A 22,705-nucleotide genomic window follows, 5' to 3' on the forward strand; every position below is an offset into this window, starting at 1 on the left:
TTGTATATAGCTATAACATTACCTCATGGCACTTCAACTCAATCCCACGGTTGATGAAGGCCAACACACCATATGCCTTCTTAACCACACTGTTAATCTGCACAGCAACTTTGAATGTCTTATGGACATGGAGCCAAGATGTCACTGATCATCCACACTGCCAAGACTCTTACCATTAATATTATATTTTGTCTTCAAGTTTGACATACAAAATGAACCACTTCACACTTATCTGGATTGAACTCCATATGCCACTTCTTAGCCCAGTTCTGCATCCTATCGATGTCCTGCTGTAACTTCTGACAACCCTCCAGACTAGAACTTTTGTGTCATCAGCAAACTTACTAGCCCACCCTTCTACTTCTTCAGCCAGGTAATTTTTAAAAGCACAAAGAGGAGGTGTCCCAGAACAGATCCCTGCAGACCACCTCTGGTCACCATCTTCCATGCATAATATGAACCATCCACAACCACCCTTTACCTTCTGTGGTCAAGCCAATTCTGGATCCACAAAGCAAAATCTCTTTGGATCCCATGCCTTATTATTTTCTGAATGAGCACTGAATGAACCTTATCAAATGCCTTACTGAGATCCATTAACACTACATCCACTGCTCTACCTTCATCAACGTGCTTTGTTACATCCTCAAAGAATTCAGTCAGGTTTGTATGGCATGACTTGTGCTTGTCAAAGCCATGCTGACTATCCCTAATCAGATTATGTCTCTGCAAATGCTCATAAATCCTGCCTCTCAGGATCTTCTCCAACAGCTTGCCCACCACTGAAGTCAGACTCACTGGACTATAATTTCCTGGATTATCTCTACTCCCTTTCTTGAACAAGGGAACAATGTTTGCAACCTTCCAGTCCTCTGGTACTTCTCCCGTCCCTATTGATGATGCAAAGATCATCGCCAGAGGCTCAGCAATCTTCTCACTCGCTTCCCACAGTAGTCTGGGGTATATCTTGTCTGGTCCTGGTGACTTATCTAACTTTATACCTTTCACAAGGTCCAGCATATCTCTCTTAATGTCTATACACTCAAGTGTTTCAGTCCGCTGTAAGTCATTCCCACAAATGCCAAGTTCCTTTTCACTGATTAATATTGAAGCAAAGTATTCATTAAGTACCTTCGCTACCTCCTCCGGCTCCATGTACATGTTTCCATTCTCACGACTGATTGGTCCCCTTCTCACATGGCTTATCCATTTGCTTTTCACATACTTCTAGAATGCCTTAAGGTTTTCTTTAATCCTGTTCACCAAGGCCTTCTCATGGCTCCTTCTAGCTCTCCTAATTTCATTCTTGAACTCCTTCCTGGCACCCTTGTAATTTTCTAGAGCTTTAACAGTACCTGGTTTCTTGAAAATTTCATAAGCTTTTCTTTTCTTCTAGATTTTGTACATCCTTTGTACACCATGGTTCTTTTACCTTCCATTCTTTCCTTGCCTCAATGAAATATACCTATGCAGAACGCCATGCAAAGGTTCCCTGAACATTTGCCATATTTCTGCTGTGCACATCCCTGAGAGCATTTATGTTCCCAAGTTCCTGCCTAGCACCATCATATTTTTCCCTACCCCAATTAAATGTTTTCCTCAAATTGTCTGCTCCCATCCCTCTCCAGTGCTCTGGTAAAGGAGATAGAGTTCTGATCGCTACCTCCAAAATGCTCTCCCACCAAGAGATCTGACACCTGACCAGGTTCATTTCCCAATACCAGATCAAGTACAGTCTCTCCTCTAGATGGCTTATCTATATATTACATCAGGAAACCTTCCTGAACACACCTAACAAACTCCGCCCCATCTAAGTCCCTTGCCCTAAGGAGATGCCAGTCAATATTAGGAAAGTTAAAATCACCCATCTCAACAACCCTATTATTATTATTGCACTCCTCCAGAATCTGCCTCCCTTTCTGCTCCTCGATGTCCCTGTTACTATTGGGGGTCTATAAAAAACACCCAGTAGAGTTATTGCCTCCTTCCTGTTTCTGACATGAACCCACAATGACTCAGTAGACAATCCTTCCATGACTTGCTCCTTTTCTGCAGCCGTGATACTATCCCTGATTAGCAGTGCCACGCCCCCACCTCTTTTGCCTCCCTCCCTGTCCTTTTGAAGCATCTAAAGCCTGGCATACTCAGCAGTTATTCCTACCCCTGAGTCATCCAAGTCTCTGCAATGGCAACCTTTATTGCTTCTTCTTTTGTGAGGGTTTTCTCCACTTCATTTCTTTAAACATGAACTTTTCTAGTAACTTACAAGGTGGACTTCAGTGGGATTGTTACTCCCAGAGTTTTTTTTTGTGTCAGAATATTGGATCCACAGAGGTTATAAGCACCTTTTCTTACTGGTATAGAGATAATCAGTCTGAAGTCCTCTAACTACTGTTTTTGGGTCATCAGACTATCTAGCAACCAATAATAATCACTATGGTTATGGGGCTTTCTCCCACTTCAGGCAGTGGACTAATCAGGGTGAAAGTTAGGCCACACCCAAAATGCTGGAGGAATTCAGCAGGCTAGGAGGCATCTATGGAAAAGTGTAAACTGTTGATATTTTGGGCCAAAACCCTTCTTCAGGAATCTGGAAGGGCCTCAGCCCAAACTGTTGATTGTTTACTCTTTTCCATAGGAGCTGCATGAGTTCCTCCAGCATTTTGTGTCTATGTGTGATGCTTTGGATTTCCAGCATCTGCAGATTTTCTCCTGCTTGTTAATCTACGCTAGGACCCCAATGTGCGGGCAGCGTGGACACAAGAAGGAATTATTGGAACTTTTTAATCATTCATCTATTTATCTATGATTTCTCCTACTCCTGATCCTATGATTATTTTAATTCATTTTCAGATGCATCATGGCTTGGTAAGGCAGCTGCTCTGCCCATGACCACAAGGAACTGCAGTGAGTTGTGTACACAGCTCAGCACGTCACAGAAAGCAGCCATCCCTCCATGGAATCTGTTTACACTTCCTGCTGCCTCTGTAAAGCAGACAGTACAATCAAAGATCCACCCACCTGGGATCTCTCTCTTCTCCTCCCCACTAGACAGAAGATCTAAAAGCCTGAGAGCATGCACCACCATGTTCAAGGCCAGATTCTATCCCGCATTTTATGACCATTGAACTGTTTCCTAAACAATGAGATGGACTCTTGACTGGACAGTCTACATTGTTATGATCTTGCACTTTACTGTCTACCTGCACAAACTGTGGTACATTATTCTGCACTCTGCTATTGTTTTGCCTCACTGCATCACAAAGAATTCGTCTCTAGGAACAATATGTAAGATTTGTTTCACTGTACATGTGATATTTAAAAACTAATTTATTCCATATTGAGCTCTTGTTGTCACTATCTTCTGGATTTTTTTCATGATTTATAAAACCACCTTGTAATTCTTCATGCAGAGTTCCTTTCTGGGAAAAGAAAATTTAACTTGTGTAGTTGCCTAAATGGGAAATGCTGTAAGAAAGCCACTTGTACACACTGACTGGCATCGTTCCCCAGAGTCTTCTGCTTTATACACTTCTGATATCCAGCACTCAGGCTAAAAAGGTGGATGATGTAACTGGACAAACTTCTGTTCAACAGTTGAAAAGTGCAAGAAAATGTACCATAGTGCAGACTTCAGGCTAGTCACAGATATTAAAAGAGTTACTCATGAATACTTACAAGCAAAAGTGGGCTGTATACTAATTTTAATCATGATCACATTTTTTTTTAAATGTGTTTGTTGTATACCACAGAGTTACAAATGATTTTCTTAATTGGAGTTTTGATTCCAAGGGTAGTTTCATTATCAAATGTCACCTTCACAATAAAATCTACTGAGAGATTTGGAACTACACTTGCTATTGAAGGTTTTATTGAATGTAGCTTATTGACTATATAATTTATATTCTGCAATTTTATTTCCCATGTTGATAATAGAACAAATGTATTTTTAATGTAACTAAATTAAATGCAAGACTAAGTTGTTATCTGGTATTTCTGTGGTGCCTGTTTCCGGTCTCTGCTAGAAATATCAGCGATCATCGCTCTAGTATTGCTGACTAGCTGAACAACCATACGTTCCTCATCATTGGAGGTGACAATAAAAAATATGATTGGAGTGTGAAATTTATGGTGGCACCAGTCACAGCTAAAGGTATAGTCACACAGTTCAGCAGATCTGTGTGACATGTTGATGCTAATGAAAAGGCAAAGTTGTGAAGTGAGCAGTCTGTGATTTTAATAGGACACTGCTGGAGTAGCATCTGCTATAGTTACAGAAAATAGAGCAGGGATACAATTGAAGGACTGAACATATGCTTCTTGGAGTTTTATTAGAGAATAGTTAGAGAGTGGAATTTTGATGTGCACATGGGTTTGATTGCAGGTGTGGAGTTAAAACCTGCAAAATTGCTATGCCTTGGGCAGCTGGCTCCACTCATTGTGTTTGACTCCAGTATGTTAGATTGCATTGGCACAGCCACTTCAGGACAGGTGTGTCAGGGCAATTGCCATGTGTTAATTACTCAATTAACACATATACAGTATGATAATCCAGTACATGTTCTGACTTTAGCGCAGCGTCAATGGAATCCCTGGCTTCTGAGCCTCAAAAGTAAAATCAAAGCAGCTACAAAGAAATAATTTAGGACTTGAATAGACCAATAAATACTAAATACCCTTTGCTGCTTTCTTTTCTGCTTGCAGGAAAGTGTATAATTATGATCTTCTACCAAAAGTTTACATTTCAGTCTTTGGAAGTTACTTCAACTGGGTTCAAACAAGAGATAATCTGCAGATGCTGGAAGTCCAAGCAACACACACCGACACAAAATGCTGGAGGAACTCAGCAGGTCAGGCAGCATCTGTGGAAAAGTGTACGGTCGACATTTTGGGCCAAGACCCTCCTGCAGGACCCTTCAACCAGGTTGTTTGCTTATCTCAGGAGTTACTACACCTCCAATGTGTGACCGGTCTCCAAAGGTCAAAAAGGTGTTGGAGCGGGTGTGTGCCCAGGAACCTGGGTCTTGCCATGTTGATACTTTCTCTTTGTAACAGCTCAAGCCCCAGTCTCTGCATGTCTAACTGACAATGGCCCCCACTTCAGTCCTGGTTTATGAGAATAATTAGAGAGACCTTCAGAAGCACTATCACATGTTACCACCTGATATATTTCAACAGGCCAACAGCATCTGAAGATGTGCTTTAGGTGTTTGGACAGATATGAATGCCTCCCATGGTTTATATCAAATCATCACCTGCAATGCTGAATGCTTCCTACTGTAAATCTTTTACCAGGGGGTAAAGATAAATATTAACAATGGAAAGGAGTTACAAAGTGCCCAGCTTGCTACCAGCTAATTTATATCTTTATCATTAACAGTGTTATCGACCAGTTGTGTCTTCCCCTCCTCACTCCACTGTTGTCTTCTATAAGAACCTCCCTCTCTGTGACTCCCAAGTTTGCCCATCCCTTCCCAGTCACCCTTCACCTCTTGTAGGAGATGTAATGTCTGTCCCTACAGCTCCTCTGTCAGCCCCTCCTGGAGAGACAGAGATTTCTGTGCACCACGTTCTGCCTGGATAGTCTACACCCAATATCAAACACATTGAACTCTCCACTTTCAGGTGACTCGTTCCTCTTCTCTCTTTTCCATTCTCCTAATTGACTCATGTACTCTCAAACACACTCTTCTTTCCAACACTATTCTCCTATTCCCCTCAGCTTCCTATCACCCCCAGCTAATCTATCTGCCCATCAGCCCCACTCTGGTGCACCTCCACTTATTGCTTCCATCTGCCCACCACACCTCCCTCACTTGGTTTTACTCCTCACGTTCCTTTCCTCTCAGATTCCATAATCTACAGCCCTTTGTTGCCATCCTCCATAATCATTTCTATTCTCCATTGCCCTCCTGACTATCTACTCATCAACTCTTCACCTGAATTCCCTGCTCCTGTCCCACCCCTCCTCTTCACCTCTTGATACTGACCATCTCTCCTTTGCTCTTTCAGATGAAAGTTCTTGGCCTGAAGTATCAGCATACTGACTGTCCTGTTAAATTCCTCCAATGACATGTTTCTTTTCTCCATACTCCAATATTTGCTGTCTCTTGTGTCCTCTATTCTGACAACAATATGCAAAACCACGGCCCTTATCACCACGAAGGACAAGGGCACTTGGTGCACTGGAATATACAGACTGGGAAGGTCCCATCTGCAGTATATCATCCTCTTTTTGATCCGTCATTGTTGTTCAGCTCAGATCCTAGAACTGTCAATCCAACAGCACATTAGAAAGAGGTGACATAGGGTCAGAAAATGTGTGGGTAGAGTTAATAAACTGAAAAGGTAAAAAGACCTTGATGGAAGTTATATACAGGCCTCTGAAGAGTTTCCAGTTTTGGAATATAAATTTCAAAGGAAAATAGAAAAGACATGTTATCAGGACAATGTTATGATAGTCATGGTGGATTTCAATATGCAGACAGATTAGGAACATCAGGTTCGTGCCGGATGTCAAGAGGGAATTTGTAGAATGTCTATGAGATTCTGCTTTTTAAAGCAGATTGTAGTTGAACCCACTAAAGAAAAGGCAATTCTGGATTAGGTGTTGTGTAATGAGCAGGATTTGATCAAGGAACTCAAGGTGAAGGAAACCTTAGGAGGCAGTGATCATAACATAATAGAATCAGATTAGAGCAGTTTGAGAGGGAGAAGATAAAGTCAGATGTACTATTATTACAGTGAAGTAAAGGGAATTACAGAGGCATGAAAGAGGAGCTAGCCGAAGATGATTGGAAGGGAACACCAGCAGGGATGATGACAGAATAGCAAAGGCTGGAGTTTCTGGGGGCAAATTTAAGAAAGGATGTTCTGGCATTGGAGGGGGTCCAGAGGAGATTCATGGGAATTATTCCAGGAATGAAAGGGTTAACGTATGAGGAATGTTTGACGGCTCTGGGCTGTACTTGCTGGAGTTTAGAAGAATATGGGGGGATTTCATTGAAATGTATCAAATATTGAAAGGCCTAGATAGAGTGGATGTGGAAGCCGCTTCCTGTAGTGTGAGAGTCTAGGACCAGAGAGTACAGCCTCAGAATAGAGGGACATCCATTTAGAACAGAGATGAGGAGGAATTTCTTTAGCCAGTGGGTGGCAAATTGGTGGAACTCATTGCTATGGATGGCTGTGGAGGCCAAGTCATTGAGTATATTTGAAGAGGAGGTTCGTAAGTTCTTGATTAGTTAGGGTGTCATGGTTACGGGAGAAGGTTGAGGAAGATAATATATCAGCCATAATGCAATGGCGGAGCAGACCCAATGGGTTGAGTAGCCAAATTCTGCTCCTATGTGGTATGGGATTCATTCTTAGGAGCAACATCTCATATTCTGTCTGTGTAGCTTCCACCTTGATGACTTGAAAATTGATTTCCCCTTCCAGTAATTTTTTTTCCTCCCCCTTCCCTCTACTTCTATTCTCCACTCTACACTCTTAACTCTTCTTGTCATCTGCCCACCATCATCCCTTGGTATCCCTCCTTCTTCCCTTTCTCCCATGTTCCACACTTCTCTCCTATCATATTCCTTCTTCTCCAGCCCTTTACCTTTTCCATCCACCCAGCTTCACATATCATCTACCAGCTAGTCCTCCCCCCAACTTTTTATTCTGGTGTCTTCCCCCACCTTTCCAGTCCTAAAGAAAGATCTCAGCCCAAAACGTCGACTGTTCCATAGGTGCTGCCTGACCTGCTGAATTCCTCCAGTATTTTGTGTGCATTGCTCTGGATTTCCAGCATCTGCAGAATCTCCTGTGTCTTATGGAATTACCTGTTCCAGATGAACTAGCGTAGTTTAAGATAATGTTTCAACATAACCTTCACAAGGCAATGAGGGATGCAATAAATGCTTGCAGGACCAATAGTACTCATTCCCAAAGAAATGAATAAAATGTTGATGATAGTTTCAGGCATTTAAAAAATTTTGTAATAACAACAAAAGTATAAAAAAGACATGAAATTCAGAAATTAAGATGAACAAACCATTAAGGTAAAAGTCAGGAAATCTCTGAAGACCTTTAGATGATTGAGCATGGAAGACAAGAAGTAGAATGGATAGGTTGGGAACTATAGGAGCTTAGTTTCAATAGGGAAACTTGTACATGTCTTATTACCAAAGGATATGCACTGAATGAGAGATCTCCAATAACTTTTGGGAAAGGTGGTTGAAAACATTAATTGTTTATATTCTGCTTTAGCCTGTGCATGTATGAGTGAATTTCACAGAAGATATGTGAAGCATGCTGTTTGATACCACTGTGCATGTCCTAACACCTTTATATTTTAGCAGGTCATACACAAGAGAATCCGGAAGTGAAATCCTAAACTTTATAACAAGTATTTGACTGTATTCAGGGCCCCAAACAGTCCTTCCAGGTGAGGCAACACTTCACTTGTGATTCTGTTGGGGTCCTCTATTGGATTTGGTGCTCCCGGTGCGGCTTCTTCTACATCGGCGAGACCCGATGCAGATTGAGGGACCGCTTTGTCGAGCACCTACGCTCCGTCCGTCACAACAGACAGGATCTCCCGGTTGCCACTCACTTCAACTCTCTATCACATTCCTATTCAGATATGTCCATACATGGCCTCTTCTACTGCCATGATGAGGCCAAACTTCAGTTAGAGGAACAACATCTCATATACCGTCTGGGTAGTCTCCAGCCCCTTGGTAGGAACATTGAATTCTCCAACTTCCGGTAATTCCCTCCCTCTCCCTTCCCCCATCCCACTTTCACTCTGTCTCCTCTTCTAGCTGCCTATCACCGCTCATGATTCTGCCTTCTTCTACTACCCATAATGCTTTCCTCTTAAATTCCTTCTTCACCTCTCCTGCCTATCCCCTCCCTGCTTCCCCTCCCCCACTCCTTGATCTTTCCTCTGACTGGTTTTCCACCCTCCCCCCACCTTCTTTATAGGGCCCCTGCCCCCTCCTTCTTCAGTCCTGACAAAGGGTCTCAACCGAAACGTTGACTGCTTCTTTCAACGGATGCTGCCCGAACTACTGAGTTCATCCAGCTTTTTTGTATGTCTTGACTGTATTCAGCAACTGATTTTCTAATTAAATGACACTAGATGGCACCTGTGACTAAATGCATTTCAACTAAACATTGGGCCTGTGTTTCTCCTGAGACAGAACCTCTGCTCCATTTTGGGCATGCAAAACTAGACACTGTTTGGTCTTCTCAAGCACTTAGGGATGCATTTACATCAGTTTCCACACATACAGTACCAAACACCTAGAACAAGGAGCATCAATATATGCTTATCTGCACAGAAAACAGACCGTCCCTGGGCAATGAACAAGTTCCACTTTGCAGATATTCATAAGCTGATTTTGTCCATAAGTCAAAAAATATACAAATATTCCTTGATGTGGAAATCATGCCTTCACTGTATGATAATGAATGGCATCAAAAGCACATATGACCGATCAGAAAGAACAATTACTGAAAGCGGAGACAGAAAGAAAACCATTTCTGTTACTTGTAGAAATTACGTATGTAGAATTTTTGAATTTAGTAACATTATAGGAGCTTTTTCATATGCAGGGGGTGTTTCTAAATTCAGAATTCATAACCCGGGGACGCTTAGTAATCTGATGCAACCTATGTATTTTATCCTATTCAAGAGGATTTTGCTTTTGCTATTTCTTGCTGAGTCATGCTTCTTCTTTTACAGTTTGAATTGAGAAAAAAATATACATACCTCATCATTTAGTCTATTGATCTGCTGTTTTGTCTCTTCAGCTTTGGCCACCAGCATTGCAGGAGTAACTTCATCAAAATCTGCAAGTGTCAAAACTCACTTCATAAACATTGACAATGAAGAAATGTACTTTCATCCAATCCGAGTGCACTAGGTAATGAGGAGTAAATTAATGGCAGGGATTGGAATTATTGAAAACACCACCAAAACTTACAAAATCACTGGACTTGGAGGTTCAAACTAGACGGTGAGAGGGGTTCTAATCCAATGCCCAAAGAGAGTAACCAGTTAAAATCCCTTAATGACATAATCATTAATTTGTGACCATTTTTTGCTGATGTTGTATTAATTTGTTATTTGTATTTCTTTTGTTAGCTGAAGCGATCACTTGAAACAGGTATCGTATTGTGCAATGCATCCAAAATGGTGGAGGAACTCAGCAAGTCAAACAGTACCTGTAGAGAGGAATAAACAGTCAGCATTTTGGGCTGGGACCCTTCATCAGGACTGGAAATGAAGGGGGCAGAATAAGAGGTGGGGGTGGGGGGAAGAGTGCAAGCTGCGAGTGAGAGTGAAAATAGATAAGGTTGGTGGATGGGGAGTGGTGATGAAGTAAGCTGGGGCCCCATAGTTGGAAGAGGTAAAGGGCTGAAGAAGAAGGAATCAGATAGGAGAGGACAATGGACCATGAAGAAACGGAAGGAAAGGGGAACCAGAGAGAGATGATGGCAGGTGAGAAGAGAAGGGGTGAGGGTGGAACCAGAATGGAAAAAAGAAAGAAGGGGGAAGAGAAAGAAATCATCAGAAGTTAGAGAAATCAGATTTGAAGGCTACCCAAACTGGATGTGAGGTGTTGCTGCTCCAGCATCATTGTGGCATAGTTATAATTTCCTCCTCCCCCCTCTTTCTTTAGATATCGGGATAAATAGATAGATACTTTATTGACCCAAAGGAAATTACAGTGCCACAGTAGCCTTTCAAGTGCACAGATATACAAATATTAGAAGAGAAGTAAGGAAGCATAAAAGCACTTTAAAAATAAGATGTACAGGATTTACAAGTCAAAGATTACAATATTACTTCCCCGACTCATTATAGAGCCTGATGGCTAAGGGTAAGAATGACCTCATATAGTGCTTTTTGGAGCATTACAGTTGTTTTACTCTATTACTGAAAGCGTTCCTCTGTTCACCCAGGGTGGCAGGTAGAGGGTGAGAAACATTGTCCAGAATTTCCAGGATTTTCCATAGGGTCTTTTGCTCTACCACAGCTTCCAATGTCTCCAGTTTGACTCTTACAACAAAACCAGCCTTTCTACTCAATTTATTGAGCCCTGTTGGCATCACCCGTGTAGATACCATTGCCCCAGCACACCACTGCATAGAAGATTGTACTGGCGACAATAGACCTGCACACTCTAAAGGACCCCACTCTCCTCAGAAGTAGAGGTGACTCTGGCTCTCCTTCTACACAGTCTCTGTGTTCCACTCAAGTCTGTCATCCAGGTGCACCCCCAGGTACTTGTAGGTCCTCACCATCAACAGTGACAGGAAGCAGTGCAGGCTTAGTCGTCATAAAGCCTGTCACCATCTCCTTTGTCTTACTGGTGTTGAGCTGCAGATGATTCAGCTTGCACCATTCGATAAAGTCCTCCACCAGTGACCTGTTTTTATCCTCCTGTCTTCCCTCTATACACCCAACTATTGCTGAGTCATTAGAGAATTTCTGCAGATGATGTGACTCAGTGTTGTATCTAAAGTCTGAGGTATCCAGGGTAAACATGAAGGGAGCCGATACAGTCCCATGTGGAACCCTAGTGCTTTATAGTCATGTCGGACACACAGCTCTGTAGCTGCACAAACTGTGGTCTGCTTGTCAGATAGTCTATTATCCAGGATACAATGGAAGTGCCAACCTGCATTGAACAGAGCTTTCCCCCAGCGATGAGGCACTAGAAAAGTCAAAAAACATGATCCTCAAAGTGCTGCCCTGCTTATCCAAATGGGAGTAGGGTCTGTTCAGCAGGTAGATAACAGCATCCAAGACTCTAATGTGCTCCTGGTAGGCAAACTGCAGGGGGATCGAGGGCTGATTTGACCAGAGGTCAGAGGTGAGCCAGAACCAGCCTCTCTAGGGTCTTCGTGATGTGTGAAGTCAGGGCCACTGGACAGTAGTCATTCAAGACTTTCGGCCTCAAGACTTTAGCTAGAAAGGATCTGATATTCCATTTTCTTCCCTACAAACATTAGATACTCAAGCTGGAGTTGTCCTCTTTGCAGCAATACTGGCTGACTGGGTTAGGAGAGTAGAATTTCCTAAACTCATTCCATCTCTGATAACTGACAAATCCTAAACATGGATTATTTAAAGGTCCCGTTTATCTACCATTCACAGCAGAGTCAAGGGTGAACCTACTCCCATTAATAGGTAAACTTAGAAGCCGATTGGGAACCAGTCTGTGTTCAATGATCAATTATAATATAGGCATGCAGATGTAGGTGAGAAGAGAACCTGGATGTCCTGTGATCAGGAAACCTGACCCTGTCCCCCCATGGAGGACTGTAATGTCCCCATTGTTTATGGCACATGACCTCACAAACAACGGGAGGGAAAGATGAGCAACACCAAAACTAAAAGTAAAATATGCTTCCCAGTTGACAACTAAAATAATCAAATAGGTGGGTGGATAGTTTTCAAATTCAGTGGATGCAAATTCTATTATGCTCCATCACAATTTTCTTCTAATTGTGAAAATACAGTTACTGTATGGAGAAAATCGTTGTTAATTCATGAGTAAAATGCTTAGAAATGCTCTTGTACGAGAAAATATTGACACATTGATACAGGGTTTCTTCATGTAGTCCATTTTAATATTAGATTGAATTGGCAGAAAAACTTTACAGAAGGAATGGAGAGTAAACTAAAATGTGTGTGTGTGTGTGTGTGTGTGTGTGTGTGTGTGTGTGCGCGCGCGCGTGCGTGTGAAATGGGATCCATTACCTCTTGCTGTTGGAGGTCTGAACGATTCTTGTCCCATATTTTCAGTGCAGAATTCAAACCTTTGGCTCATTTTTGAGCTTTTCTCATCTTCAATGCCATCAACAATTCTGTAAAAATGAAAGGCTCAGTTGCAGTAACATAATGATAAAAATGAGTAATCTATGTCATTGCAAAATGTAGTATTGAAAGATATAGCTTCAGTGTTTGTTGATAAATAACAAAATGCAGTGATTCTTATCAACAGATCACTGTTGATCTAATCGATACAGTTCACTTAGCAACACTAAAGTGGGAAACTGTGTTGACATTTTCCTGTTAATTGAACCAAGAAAACCTGTTCAAATTTTCATTGGTGTTCTGGCAAAGCCAAATCATAATTAAGTGGTTATTAATTCATTATTTTGCTACCACAGCTGTACTGTGCATTAGCTCACTCTGCTCAGTATTTTATTTAAGGGTAAATAAACTGAGGTTTCATTAATTTTAGGAGTATGTTGTTTTGGTTAAATCGTATTTAGTAAAGCTACTGCTACTAAACTGCATTGTTCCTCTTAGTCCTCCTTCTGTGCAAGAAATGTAATCTGCCAGTCTCTGTTTTACAGAATGCAGGTAGCCCGTATCTCACTGTACCAGGCAGCAGATAGCCCTCAGACTATTAATAGACTGCTCATCTTAGCCCATAAGCAATGTGATTCACTGCAATTATTTGAAATTTGGGTTTCAGTGATACCATTAACACCAGTCCCTACTATTATTCACTCCAAAATGGTTCTTCAGAATGATCAATGATCTCTCCAGCAAAGTGGCTTTTAACCTTCAGCATTAACTTGTTCTCCAGCATTTTTAACATAGAGAGAGAACAGACTGAAACTGATTTTAAAATCTGGTCTAAACGTTCACAACAATTTAGAAAGAAATGTATTTGCTTTGTACTTGGCCATTCAAGAACCTGCAGTGGATCACCATGTTTACATGCCAAGACAAAAGCTGTATTAATCACCTGAAGGTAGAGATGGGCAGATGATCTTCATTTAGAGGGGCCATCGGTTAGACGTATATGAAGTTATGAGAGCCATAGACAGGTAGGTAGTCAGTGTCTTTGTTCTAGATGGAAAGGTCATATACTAGAGGGCATAGGTTTAATGTGAGAGGGGAGAAGTTTAAAGATGTGCAAGGCACGCTTTTAAACAGAGGGTGGGAGGTGCCTGGGACTTGTATACAGAGGGTGGGGGGTGCCTGGGACTTTTACACAGAGGGTGGGAGATGCCTGGGACTTGTTCACAGAGGGTGGGAGATGCCTGGGACTTGTACACAGAGGGTGGGGGGTGCCTGGGACTTGTACACAGAGGGTGGGAGGTGCCTGGGACTTGTTTACAGAGGGTGGGAGGTGACTGGGACTTGTACACAGAGGGTGGGAGGTGCCTGGGACTTCTGCACAGAGGGTGGGAGGTGCCTGGGACTTGTACACAGAGGGTGGGAGGTGCCTGGGACTTGTACACAGAGGGTGGGAGATGCCTGGGACTTGTACACAGAGGGTGGAAGGTGCCTGTGACTTGTACACAGAGGGTGGGAGGTGCCTGGGACTTCTGCACAGAGGGCGGGAGGTGCCTGGGACTTCTGCACAGAGGGCGGGAGGTGCCTGGGATTTGCTGCCAGTGAAGGTGATAGAGGCAGAACTATGAAAAGGCATTTAGAGAGGGACATGAGCAGGCAGAGCCTGGAGGTAAATGGACCACATACAGACAAATGGGAATACTTCAAATTGGCATCAAGGTCAACACAGAATGGTGGCTGGAGAACCTATTGATACGCTGTCCTGTTCTATGTTCTATAGTAGATGTACTAAGGTATCGTAGCAAATTAATTAATCGTAAAGATTTTACAAGGAAATGCAACAACTAATAGTACAAGGTAAGAGGCAACAAAACAAAAATTATTTTAATCACAAACAAGAGAAAATCTGGAAATCCAAGCAACACACTTGCTGGAGGAACTCAGGAGGCCAGGCAGCATCTATGGAGAGGAAAAGAGTCGACGTTTTGGACTGTTGATCTGAGGAGGAAGGAGGTTCTCAGAATCACTGCAGACTGTATGTTGTGAAACTTGTTGCTTCGGGACAGCAGTACAGTACAGGCATATAAAATTACTATGTCACAACAAATAAATTAATTTATAGTGCCAAAGAGGAACAGCGAAGTGCTGTTGATGGATTCATGGACCTTTCAGAGGTCTGATGACAAAGGGGAAGAACTGGGGCACCAGGCAGACAGCACGGCCTTTGGGACTTTCAATCCCTGTGACAATGAATTGTGTCTATTCTGCTGACTATACTATCCCCAATTACAATTACAATTCTCTTCTCTCTCCCCTTTTGAATGGCTCCCTGAACCATACGTTGTTGAACATGGTGCAGTTGCTCATCCTTCCTACAGCCCCGCACTCTCATCCTCACAGGGAGAGACGTGTTGGGCAACTCAAGGGCTCTTGCTTTGATTTGTATTGTATGAAGTATGTCTCTCTAGAGTGGAGATTCAGACTACACGCTGTTAGACAGTTTTTATCAAACCTACATCTATGTGGTGTGCTCAGCCAATTATCTATAAAAACTTAGCAATTTTCACCATTCTTAAAATTGTAAAACATGTTAAAAGTACGTGTTTACAAAGCCAAGAAAACAAACAATGATGAAATAATTCAGCAGGTCAGGTAGCACCTGTAGAAAGAGAACCAGATTATTTTATCAGCATTGTTTCTTTTAATTTATATTTGTAGCGTCTGCAGATTTTTCTGATCGTCATTTAATGTTCATGAGATGATTATAAATTGACTCCCAAAAAACCTTCCTACATTTATCTCTGCTTGTATTGATACCATTAAACATAAAAGTTGACGAGAAGCAGCAATTGTTAACAACCCATCTATCCAGTGGACTCACTCCATGCCATTGACAACATATGAGTCTTTCTTTCCAAGACTATCCTGACAATACTGCTGGTTGCTTTGAAGATTTAATTAGGTTTGCATACTTGCAGGAAAGATCACCTGGGGCTCTATTCTCTAGAAACAAGTGGAGGTCATCAATGTAATGAAGGAATTGATAGTGTGTTGTAAGATGGTAGTTCCTACTCCAGGGTGGTTAAGAATGAAGGGTCATAAATATAAAATAATTGAATTTAATTAAATGGACATTGACTTTCACCTTTATCATGACCATTGCTTCTCATTGTAAATTGCTCTGAAGTTTTTGCCTTCAGATGGACACAAACAGGTGATTGTGAATTTGTAGCCTGTTTTATAATCTCCCCAGTTTTCATTCATCAATGGACTGTAAATAAGCTCTAAGTCCACTGTCGCCTGTTATGTTACGTCTTGAGAGCAAGTTATTTGTAATTCATATAAAGAAAAATTGTTAATATAATCTGCTTTGTGCATTCCCTACTTGTTAAGGGACTATTATTTATTAAAAACCCTATATTAGATGTGAACTTTACTCAGCATTCATAACATTCCATAAAACATTTTTAAGGGCAAAGTTGGATTTGAAATCCCAGCAAGAACTAGTGAAGTTCCATTTGTCTGTGATAGTCTTTCAGCTAAGAAAATCAACAAAACAGTACAGGAAAGGATCCGGGCCTTCGGCAATGACGTCTGCGCCAAGCAGAATGCTAAATTACACTAAATCTCCTGTTTGCAGATGATGAATACCCTCCACTCCTGCACATTCATATGTTCATCTAATAAGAACTTAGGTGCTCTTGGGTCCTTTTGGTGGGCGACAATCATCACGAGAAGCCGTTTGTTGGTGACACAGTGGGAGGTACAAGAAAAAGAGCTTGGGATCTTTTGCGACTTTTTGACAGGCTGCAATCGCAATCATAATGACCCGTTAGACATTTGGCAGCGGCCAATTAAAAGAAGTGAGGTGTAAGTGCAGCGGCCATTAGTGGAGTGGTCAGGCTTTGTTTCAGCAGGCTTGGGTGAGAACAAATTTGGTTAAGCAAAGACAGAGGTTCCAGGTAAATGAAGCAATTTTTTTTGTTAATACATAGCTGGTGTGCTGAGAATAGGTCCAGAGCAAGTGATTTGTTTCTTATCTGAGATATGGGAACTTTGGGAGACATCCGGTCTTCCTGATAGCTATATCTGATATCTGTAGAAGTACCCAGAGCTGCAGCTCCTTAGAGACCATGTTAAGAACCTTCAGCTGCAGCTCGACGACCTTCGGGTCATATGGGAAAATGAGAAGGTGATAGATAGGAGCTACAGGGAGGTAGTCACCCCTAAGTTGCAGGAGCCAGGCACCTTGGTGACTGTCAGGAGAAGGAAAAGGAATAGGAAGCCATTGCAGTGTACATGCCCCTCAATAATAAGCACGCCGCTTTGAATACTGTTGGGGGGGGGTTGACCTACCGGAGGAACCACCATCATCCAGATCTCTGGCATTGAGTCTGTTTCTGTGGCTCAGAAGAGAAGAGGAGGGGAAAGAAAGAGGAGTGCATTAGTGATAGGGGATTTCATAATTAGAGGAGCAGTCCGTTTGGTATTTTTGCTCCCAGGTGGAGGATCAGGATGTCTCGGACTGGATACATGGCATTCTAAAGGGGGTGAGTGAATAGCTGGAAGTTGTGGTACATATTGGTACCAACAACATAGGGAGGAGGTCCTGAAGAGAGAAATAGAGAGTTAGGTATGAAACTGAAAAGCAGAACCTCCAAGATAATAATCTCTGGATTGCTGCTCATGGTAAGAATACAATGATTTGGCAGGTGAATGCATGGCAGAAGTATTGGTGCAGGGGACAGGGTTTCTGATTTCTGGAATATTGTGATCTTTCAGGGGAGTATGACCTGTATGAAAGAGAAGGGATACACACGAACCCAAGGGAGACCAATATCCCTGCAGGCAGGTTTGTTGGGATGGATTGAAACTAATTTAGCAGGGGGATGGGAATCAGGGTGATAGGGCTGAGGATGGAGCAGTTGGTATACAAGTCAATGCATTATGTAGTGATGCTGTGAGGAAGGACCGACAGATGATAGGGCAAAATTGCAGTCAGTGGGATGGGTTATAGTGTAACAGGTAGACAAAATCAAAAAGGGTGATGAATATAGTCTCGAAGGTGTTGTACTTCAATGCACATAGTATGTGGATCTTGTAGCACAGTCAGAGATTGGCAGGTATGGGCATTGTTGAGGTGTGTAGAGATTGTTGTAAGTAGTGGCTGAAAGAAGATCATAGCTGGGAGCTTAACATCCAAGAATACACACTGTATCGAAAAAATGGGCAGGAAGGCAGAGGGGATGGGGCAGCTCTGTTGGTAGAAAATGAAATTAAATCCCTAGAAAGAGGTGTAGAATCCTTGTGGGTAGAGTTAAGAAACTGAAATGGTAAAAAAGATCTGAAACATAGAAAAACTACAGCACAATACAGGCCCTTTGACCCACAAAACTGTGCCAAACATGTCCTTACCATAGAAATTACCTAGGGTTAGCCATAGCTCTCTATTTTTCTGAGCTCCAAGTGAGGTCTTATATAGCTGTAACGTTCCCTCACGACTCTTAAACTCAATCGCACAGTTGATGAATACCAACACACTATACACCTTCTTAACAACACTGTTAACCTGTGCAGTAATTTTGAATGTCCTATGGACATGGATCCCACACATCCTCCACACTGCCTAGATGCTTACCATTTATATTATATTCTGTCTTCAAATTGGATCTACCAAAATGAATCACTTCACACTTATCTGGGTTGAAGTCCATCTGCCAGTTCTCAGCCCAGTTCTGCATCCTATCGATCTCCCGTTGTAACCTCTGACAACCTTCCACACTATCCACAACACCCCCAACCTTTGTGTCATCAGCGAAGTTACTAACCCATCCCTCCACTTCTTCATCCAGGTCATTTATAAAAATCACGAAAAGCAAGGCTCCCAGAACAGATCCCTGAGGCACTCCACTGGGGACTGACCTCCATGCAGAATACGACCTATCTACAACCACTCTTTGCCTTCTGTGCAAGCCAGTTCTCGATCCACAAAGCTATGTCCCCTTGGATCCCATGCCTCCTTATGGGAGTTTACACAGGCCTCAGAATAGCAGCCAGGATGTGGGCTACAAATTTCTACAGGAGATAGAAAATGTATGTAATGTTGCAATAGTCATGGGTGATTTCAATATGCAGATAGATTTGGAAAATTAGGTTGGTGCTGGGTTCCAAGAGAATGGATTTGTAGAAAGCCTACAAAATGGCTTTTTAGAGCAGCTTGAAGATGAGGCCACTAGGGAAAAGACATTTCTGCATTGGGTGTTATGCAATGACCCAGATTTGATTAGGGAGCTTAAGGTAAAGGAATCCTTAGGAGCGAGTGATAAGAAAACGATAGCATTCACCCTGCAGTTTGAGAAGGAGAAGGTAAAATCAGATGTATTAGTATTGTAGTGGAGTAAGGACACGAGACATGAGAGAGGAGCTGGCTGAAGTTGATTGACAGGGGAACGACCAGGGATGACAACAGAAGAGCAATGGCTGGAGTTACTGGGAGCAACTCCGAAGGCGCAGGAAAGGAATATCCCAAAGATGAAGCAGTATTCTAAAGGAAGAATGAGGCAATTGTGGTTGACAAGGGAAGTCAAAGACAGGATAAAGCAAAAGAAAAGATATAAAATATAGCAAAGTAATACAGTGGGAAGGTAGAGGACTGGAAAGCTTTTAAAACCAACAGAAGGCAACTAAAGAAACCATAAAGAAAGAAAATATGAAATATGAAGGTAAGCTAGCCAATATTATAAAAAAGGATACAAAAAGATTTTTTGAGACGTTGCATAAAGAGTAAAACAGAAACAAGAATGGATAGTGGACTGCTGGAAAATGACACTTGAGAGGTAGTAATTGAGGATAAAGAAATGGCAGATGAACCTAATAAGTATTTTGTGTCACCCTTCGCTGTGGAAGACATGAGCAGAATGCCAAAAATGCGGGAGTGTCAGGAGTGAGAGTCATTGCTATTACTAAGGAGATGGTGCTTCAGAATTTGAAAAGTCTGAAGGTAGTTAAGTCACACACACAAAATGCTGGTGGAACACAACAGGCCAGGCAGCATCTATAGAGAGAAGCACTGTCGACATTTCGAGCCGAGACCCTTCGTCAGGACTAATTGAAAGGAAAGATAGTAAGAGATTTGAAAGTAGTGGGGGGAGGGGAAAATGCGAAATGATAGGAGAAGACTGGAGGGGGTGGGATGAAGCTGAGAGCCAGTTAAGTCACCTGGATCTGACAGACTACACCCCAGGGTTCTAAAAGAGGTAGCTGAACAGATTGTGGAGGTATTAATAATGATTTTTTTTTAAGAATTACTAGATTCTTGAAAGGTTCTGCAGGACTGGTATATTGCAAATGTCGCTCCGCTCTTCAAGATGGGAGGGAGGCAGAAGAATAAAAATTTTGGGCCAGTTAACCTGACTGAAAAGATGTTTGAATCTATTATTAAGGATGAGGTTTTGAGGTACTTGGAGGCACATGGCAAAAGAGGTCAAAGTCAACATGGTTTCCTTAAGGGGAAATCTTGACTGATAAGTCTGTTGGAATTCTTTGAGGAAGTAACAGGCAGGATAGACAAAGTAGAATCAGTGAATGTTGTTTATTTGTATTTTCAGGAGGCCTTTGACAAGGTGCCACACATGAAGCTGCTTAACTAGAGAAGAGCCCTTGGAACAAGAGCCCATGAAAGAAGATTGCCTGCTTGGCAGGAGGCAAAGTGTGGGAATAAAGGGGGCCTTTGCTGGTGACTAATAATATGCCACAGGGGATGGTGTTGGGATCACTTATTTTCACGTTATATGTCAATGATCTGGTTTGTAGCCAAATCTGTGGATGGTACACGTATAGGTGGAAGGGTAGGTTGTGTAGAAGAAGCAGTGTGTCTGCAGAAGGACTTGGACAGGCTGACGGAATGGGCAAAGAAATGGCACGTAGAATATCGTGCAGGGAAGTGTATAGTGACATAATTTAGTAGAAGGAATAAATAAACTTTTTTCTGAGCAGGGAGAAAATTCAAAAAAAGAGGTGCTAAAGGTCTTGGGAGTCCTTGTGCAGGATTTCCTAATTTTCAGTTTGAGTCAGTAGTAAGGAAGGCAAATGAAATATTAGCATTCATTTCAAGAGGACTAGAAGATAAGAGCAGGGATGTGATGCAGGGGCTTTGTAAGACATTAATCAGATCACACGGAGTATTGTGAGCAGTTTTGGGCCATTATCTCAGAAAAAATGTGCTGGTATTGGAGAGGGTCCAGAGGAAGTTCACGAGAATGATCCCAGGGATGAAAGGGTTAACACATGAAGAGCATTTGATGGCTCTGGGTCTGTATTCATTGGAGTTTTGAAGAATGGGGGCAGGGTGAGGGGTTTCTCATTGAAACTTATCAAATATTGAAAGGCTTAGGTAGAGTGGATATGGGGAGGATGTTTCCTATATCAGTTAAGTCTAGGAGTAGAGGGCAAGCTTTAGAATAGAGGGACATCTATTTAGAACAGAGATGTGGAAACATTTCTTTAGCAAGAAGGTGGTGATTCTGTGGAACTGATTACCACAATTGACTGGAGGCCAAGTCACTAGGTATATTTAAGGTGGATTCTTGATTAATCTGAGTGTCAAAGGTTACGGGGAGAAGACAGGAGAATGGGGTTGAGAGGGATAATAAATCAGCCATGATGGAATGGCAGAACAGATTCAATGGACGGAATGGCCTAATTCTCCTGGTAGGTCTTTTAGTCTTGAAAACCTGTAAGATACATTATCGTATCCACTTCTACCCTTTACCACCTTTCTTGGCATATACCACTGTGCAAAACTCTTGCTCAGTGCCTCTCCTTTACATGTATCCCTTTCACTTTAAATGCGTCTCCTCCAGTATTTGACATTTCTACCCTGTCTATTCTATCTATAACCTTCCATCAGGTCTCCCTTCTGCCTCCGTTACTACAATCACTAATGCAGACCATCTGACAAACATACCATAATGTTTTATGGGATCTTGTGTGCAAACCTGTTTCAGATATTTTATATTGTAACACTGAACAGACTACAAATTATAGTTCATTATCACAGAAGTGCCTAAAGGTATCTTTAGGTTGTGAAACATGTAATATAAATTTACTGTAATTTTTCTCTTTTGAAAAGCAAAAAATGGATTGCTGTAAATCTGAAACCAGAAAAAATTGCAAACACTCTGTGGCTAAGCAGTATCTACACAGAGAAATGCAACCATGACTTTAAGTTGGTGTCAATCTTTCCTAATGCATGAGGCAACGACCTGGGCATTGACTCTGTTCCATTCTCCAAGGATGCTTCCTGAGCAGCTGAGTGTTTACAGCAATTTTTATTTCTGTTTTGGATTTCCAGTTTTTCATTTGTTGGGCTGGTAGGTAAAAGATAGAACCAGGTAAAAGTGGGGGATAGGAGGCAGAGAGATCCAGGTGGAGAAGGGGAAGGTGGACACTGGAGATTGAAGGTATTAAATCGATGATTTTACATCAGCCATCTGTGGCTTAAAATCATCCACCTGTAATATTAAGTCAGCATTTCTCTTTCTACAGATGCTGTCTCATCTGTTGGGTTAAGCATTGCCAATGTTCTCTTTTATATTGCAATTCACATTGCCGGCACCTGCTGTGTTCTGTTTCTCACAGTTCCATCACTGTCTGTTTAATCTCTCTTTTTTTGTTCTCCCTCCTCCAGATAGATTGATTGTCATGAACCCCCTTTCTTTTCTATCAGTCAGCATTATCCATCTTCTCCAGCTAATCTCCAGCTAAACACAAACATTCCCCTTTACAGTATTCTGCCCACAATTGAAAACATGTCTGTTTTCTAATTTTTCCTAGTTACAATGAAAGCATCAACCTGAACTGTTAACTCTGTTTTTGTTCTCCACAGAT

At 42.0% G+C, this 22,705-nt stretch overlaps 1 protein-coding gene across 1 annotated transcript in view; it reads right to left on the reverse strand.

Annotated features, from left to right (window-relative positions):
* kcnh8 (potassium voltage-gated channel, subfamily H (eag-related), member 8) overlaps nt 1-22,705 on the reverse strand; it is a 439,093-nt gene that overhangs the window by 15,327 nt on the left and 401,061 nt on the right. Inside the window, exons 14-15 of the mRNA XM_059972346.1 lie at nt 12,764-12,870; nt 9,764-9,843 (exon numbers count right to left, since the gene is read on the reverse strand). Coding sequence (XP_059828329.1) covers nt 9,764-9,843; nt 12,764-12,870 — 187 coding nt within the window. The remainder of the gene's footprint in view (nt 1-9,763; nt 9,844-12,763; nt 12,871-22,705) is intronic.

Source organism: Hypanus sabinus, chromosome 6 (assembly GCF_030144855.1).
Source record: "Hypanus sabinus isolate sHypSab1 chromosome 6, sHypSab1.hap1, whole genome shotgun sequence".
Classification (NCBI taxonomy): domain Eukaryota; kingdom Metazoa; phylum Chordata; class Chondrichthyes; order Myliobatiformes; family Dasyatidae; genus Hypanus; species Hypanus sabinus.